Raw genomic sequence first — 5,157 nt, 5'->3', positions numbered from 1 at the left:
GACGTGCCAAGTGCCAACGAGCCCCTGGGGGCGGCCAGTGCCAGGCTGGAGTACCCAGGAGAGGCGGTAGGACAGCTGCAGCCCCAAGATGTAAACAGGCCGAGCGGCTGCAGGTATAAAGGCTGGAGCCCCCACAGCCTCTCAGCAGCCCCAGCCTGACCCGCCTTCCCAGAGCCCTCGAAGAAAGCCAGGCGAAGGTGAGCCCTGCCCGGGGAGCGGTGGTGTGGGCACCCAGCCGGGCCAGAGCTGCCCGAGCTGCATGGCAGGGGCTTGCGCCTCGTCTTTCGCTGGACAAGGGGAGGCCCTGGGTGCTGAGGGACCCCCAGGGAGGTCTAGGAGAGGAAGAAAAAGAAGAGGAAGGAGAGGGGCAGCCCCAAGGTAACTGAGTCTGCAGGGGTGGGCACGTGTGCACGCACGTGCCTAGGCAGGCCTCTGAGAGCATGGCTGCAAGCTGGGGTCACTAGGGGGAGGCTGAGACCACCTCACAGGGCTCCCAGTGCTGAGTGGGGGAAGGGCCTGGCAGAACAGAGGCTCCAAGGCCCCCAGACCCACCAACTCTGGCAGGCATGCTGAGCCAGCTCTGGGCCCACGTGCCCAGCCCCGTCCCAGTGGGGCCCCAAGGCCTCCATCACCGCTTCCCACCCTCTCCAGCCATGAGGCCTTTTTCTCACTGAGCATCTGAAGTTGGTGATTCAGTCTCAGGTGCTAGACGCAGACCACAGCCCCCAGGAGGGCCACATGGGCGGTCCAGAATGGTCTGGGGACAGGGGAGGGCCCTGCCAGCCTTGGAAGGGGCACAGAGAACGCAGCAATACTGGGCATACGTGGGGGTCTGCGGGGGGGCGGAGCCAGGCCTTAAAGCTATGACCAGCTTTGGCTATGGAAGGCAGTGAGGGGGGAGGAGAGGGAGGAAGGCCTTTTCAGGGGGAAGGGCGAAGAGGGCAGGGCCCTTCCAGGCGCTGGGGGCACCCCAGGAGGTGCCAGGCAGCCCCCTCCCCACCCCCCTCCCCGCTTCCTACCCTGACTAGGTGTGCCAAGTGAGACTCCATCCCAGGCCCTGGACCAGATGCTATAAATACACTAACCACGGCCTGAGGCCCAGGCCCTGCCTCTCCTGCTGTCTCCAGCTCTGATCTCAGGCTCCCCTGCCTTCATGGGGGATGGGGGTGGGGGGATGCCCCAGAGAGCAACTGGGTGGGAGCAGGGTGGTAAACAGCCCAGCACAGGGCGCCCACAGCGCTCTGCAGTCAGGATGTCAACCCCAGGCTTGGCCAGACCTGTCCTGGAATTTGGCCCTGTCCCTCTTCCATAAAGAGGGTGACATTGGCCCTGGGCAAGGCCCCGAGTGGCAGGCAGGGAATCCCTTCCCTCCAGAATGGACCCCATGATTCCAGGTTATAGAGGGGAATCACGGTCTCACCATGGGATGCAGGGTAGTGGGGTCTGTTTTGGGCCTCCAAGGCCTGGGCCTGCCCTTGATCCCAGCTGACCACCCCCACCCCATCTCCCGGACTGGCTGCAGGGACTTGCCATTATGGGTGACACGCACCACAGGATCCAACACCCTTTCCCCACCATCTCCTTCCCTCGTGGCTCCTTGCATGACCCTGTGAAGGGGCAGGGCAGGGCGGGCAGGGGTCTCTCCATTTCACAGATGAGAAGCCTGAGGTCCAGTGCAGCTGGGAGGCACGCCCGGGTCAGGAAGCAGGACACAGCCCTGGGCAGGATCCAGCCCTCCCTGCCCCTCCGCTGCAGCTTGAGTTGCAACCTTTGACCCGTGGCTTCTCCACTGGGAGGAAGGAGCCGCCTCCGGCCACTGCCCGGCTGGCTTATGCACCGCAGGTCACCGAGCTGCCTCCCCTGGCGGCGGGAGTAGGTTCCAGAAGGCTCACCACCCCGTGAACTTCAGAAAAGGCCAACGAGCCTCTGAAATAGCTGCTCTGCCACAAGCCCCAGAACCCAACCCGCCCTGGGGACAGCAACCCGAGAGCTCCGCAGGTCACAAGGCACCGGGTGGGGGCACGGGACAGCCCGGTCCCTGTGCCCAGACCCCACCTGCCCAGCTGGAATCCCGGCCTGCCTCAGTGGCTCCTGCCTGAACCCCCAAGAAGGGGGGACACTGCCGCGGGCACCTCCTCAGGGCACATGCACAGCGGGCCGCCCTCCTGAGCGCCTGGGAAGGGGGTGGGGCCATCCTGCTGGAGCGGGTCTGGACCTTGCTCAGTCCAGGGCCGGCTCAAGGCTGGCCTGCGCGCAGCATGCCTCCCAGCTGGCGGCTAGTGCCCAGCCAGGATGACCAAGGCCCGCCGGTCTGGGGTGCGGGAGAGAGAGACTAAGGCCCTGGGCCCTGAGTCCCGGCAGGAGGAGGTGGTGCTTCAGGTAACCAGGAAGGCTTCCCAGAGGGGGTGGCTTTGAGGTGAGCCTGGAAGGACAGAGGAAACTACCCAGCAGCATTGAGGGGTCAGACAACGCCTCCTCCACCTCTTCCGAGCAGAGTGAAGGACCTCGTGTCTATCACTTATCATCTCAAAGTCTCGGTCTCTTCTGTGAAGTGGGGTAACACCTCAGGGTGGCCAGCTGTCTTCCTCAGGGCCTGGCCACGAAGGCCTCTGCAAGGCCAGGGCCCCAGGGTGCTGAGAAAGCTGGCCCTTCCAGCCGCCCTCTGCAGCCAGAGGCCCGCCTGGGTCTGGTTGCCTGGGGTCCCCAGTCTAGGGCCAGGAGCTGGCACCAGGCAGGGTCCAGGCAGAGCACCCTTTCCTGCCCAGCACACCCGCCGAGCCGGCTCCCTGTCCCCTGCAGGGCCAGGATGGACGAGGACTTCTCCTCCCAGATGAAGAAGATGGCCTTGGCCATGGGCACATCCCTGTCAGACAAGGACATAGACCTGCTGCCCACCGACATGAGGCACCATGGTACAGCCCGCCCCCGCCCGCCCTGGGCCAGCCCCACTGTGGACGCAGGAGCCCCCCCGGGCTGGGGGAGGGCACAGGACCCGGCAGCCCCCACCGCAGGGCAGGAGTCCCCCTCTGGGCTCAGGCCCTGGCAGTCCAGCCCCAAGGCGGATGGCCCTAGTGACACGCCCAGTCATCCCCAGGCTCCTTCAACTACATCAAGTTCTTCGAGTACATGCAGAAGTTCCCGGCCTCGGGGCAGCAGGAGAGTGTCATCCGCAAGGCCTTCCAGACCCTGGACAAGGACAAGAGTGGCTTCATCGAGTGGAATGAGATCAAGTAACAGCCAATGGCCGGGGACAGGATGTCCTGAGCCCTGGGCCCCCTCCCTGGTGGTGGCTGGGGATGAGGGGGTACTGAGCTCTGGGCCCCCTCCCTGACCTACAGCTACCATGCTCACCCCAGAAGACCTGGTACCCCCACTGGGCTCCAGCAGGCCTTGTGGGAGATGGGGCCAGGCTAGAAACAGGGGCACAGCACTGGGCCTAGGCCCAGAGACCCCTCTCCAGCTGGGCCTCAGTTTCCCCAGTTGTAAAGAGGGGAGCAGGTACCTTGTATACCATTGGGCACCAGCCAGATGCCCCCTCAGCCCTGACCCAAGCCCACCCCCGGCCCCAGGTACATCCTGCACATCATCCCCAGCAGCGGGCCCACCACCCCACTGACGGACGAGGAGGCTGAGGCCGTGATCCAAGCAGCCGACACGGATGGGGACGGGAGGATTGACTTTGAAGGTGGGGCAGCAGAGATGAGAGGGGCAGGGATACCTCTCAGGACCTTCCTGCCCCCCACTGCCCGTCACTCGCACTCAGTTTGCTCCATGTCCAGAGCCTGTCTCTGTGCAGGGCTGACCAGGCTCCCCACTGCCAGGCAGGGACCCCATCTCCCAAAGCTTACAGCCACCTGTGGTGGTCACCATCGTCCCCGTTCACAGATGGAGAGGCTGAGTCTCCGGGATGCTGAGGGGGCTTGGGCATTTCACCAGGCCCAGGGGAGCTGCTGCAGGTTTCTGAGCAGGGGAGAGGTGGCCCAAGCCGGCTTTGGGGAAGGTCAAGGGGTCAGATTAGATGGGGGGTTTCCGAGATGGGGAGGAAGGTTTGAGGCAGAGACCAGGGCCTGAGGAGCTGCAGAGGTGGACGCAGGTGGAAGGAGGTCAGGTGGGCCAACAGCTGTGCGTGAGTTGAGCGGGCGGGAGGGGGGTGCCCAGGAGGAAAGGCATTTGTGGGGCAGGCCTTCCCTGAGTCTCCCCATGGCTGCCCTGGGGTCTGCATCATCCTGCTGCCCACCCACCCAGATGCTGACCCAAAGCCTGGAGGATGGCCCTGGGAACAGGCAAGCACAGGCTCAGAGCCCCAGACAGACTGGGGACCTGTCCTCACCCCCCAGGCCTCCACTTGCTGCCCGCAAATACCAGCAAACCTTGACTTGTGGGGTGGTCGCAAGACTTAAAAGAGGGGCAGCCAGGCCAAGGGGTCTGTTTAGGATGCAGCCCCCCAGCCTCTCTGTGCCTCAGTTTCCCCACTGAAGGCATGATGACCACAGGAGCACCAGCTCAGAGACTCTGAGGGGAACTGCTGAGGGTTGATCGTAAGACCCAGGGTGGGTGAGCTCCCTACCGCCAAGCTGGCCGGGCACAGGGCACACGACAACGGTGTGGGGCACTCGGGCAGCCAAGTTCCGGTCCTTCCTGCTCCCCACCCAGGACTCAGGAGGGCAGGATGCAGGGCCCCCTGGACCGCGAGTTGCCCCGTCATAAAGGAGGCTTCCCGCTGGGCCTGCAGGGCTTGGTGGGGCACGAGCCAGGGGGTTATTTACTAGAAATCTGTCTCCTGTTCTAGAATTTTCTGAATTGATCAAAAAGGAGAACATTGCAAAGAAGTAGCACCACGTCCAGCCCCGGCCGGCTGAGCATCCCCCGAGGGGCACCGTGGGTTTCGCGAGTGCCCCATGGAGGCCATGGGAGCGGACGCAGCTTGAGCCAGGAAAATGGAAGAAAAACAGCATTAAATGAACCGCAGCCCATGTGTCTGTTGGGTGTTGCAGCGTCAGCTGGGGCAGGGGCAGGGTCATGGGTCTCTGGGCGACAGGTGGCGGGCAGGGTGGCATGGGGGGTGCAGGAGGGAAAATGGAAGACCGGGTGGTGGGTGTGTCCAGCCTCCTCTGCCCCTTCTTGTTCCTGCCTCACTGGGGGCACCCTCAGAGGGCA

General features: G+C 64.2%; 1 protein-coding gene across 1 annotated transcript; it reads left to right on the top strand.

Annotated features, from left to right (window-relative positions):
• Positions 1-2,751: 2,751 nt before the first annotated feature.
• Positions 2,752-4,833, top strand: PVALEF (parvalbumin like EF-hand containing). Its single transcript, XM_033847848.2, has 4 exons — positions 2,752-2,912; positions 3,095-3,230; positions 3,570-3,685; positions 4,790-4,833. The coding sequence occupies exons 1-4, from the start codon at positions 2,807-2,809 to the stop codon at positions 4,831-4,833; spliced, it is 402 nt and encodes a 133-aa protein (XP_033703739.1). The 5' UTR covers positions 2,752-2,806.
• Positions 4,834-5,157: the final 324 nt, after the last annotated feature.

This window comes from Tursiops truncatus, chromosome 20 (assembly GCF_011762595.2).
Source record: "Tursiops truncatus isolate mTurTru1 chromosome 20, mTurTru1.mat.Y, whole genome shotgun sequence".
Classification (NCBI taxonomy): Eukaryota; Metazoa; Chordata; class Mammalia; order Artiodactyla; family Delphinidae; genus Tursiops; species Tursiops truncatus.
Note: the sequence above shows the minus strand (reverse complement) of the source record. Positions and strands in the feature narration are given on the sequence as shown.

What these genes read in the sequence shown, in the direction of transcription:
- PVALEF (XM_033847848.2), top strand. Translation starts at nt 2,807, where the DNA reads ATGGACGAGGACTTCTCCTCCCAGATGAAGAAGATGGCCTTGGCCATG. An exon ending in ATCGAGTGGAATGAGATCAA is followed by an intron (nt 3,231 to 3,569) that starts GTAACAGCCAAT and finishes CCCCGGCCCCAG; the next exon opens with GTACATCCTGCACATCATCC. An exon ending in CGGGAGGATTGACTTTGAAG is followed by an intron (nt 3,686 to 4,789) that starts GTGGGGCAGCAG and finishes CTCCTGTTCTAG; the next exon opens with AATTTTCTGAATTGATCAAA.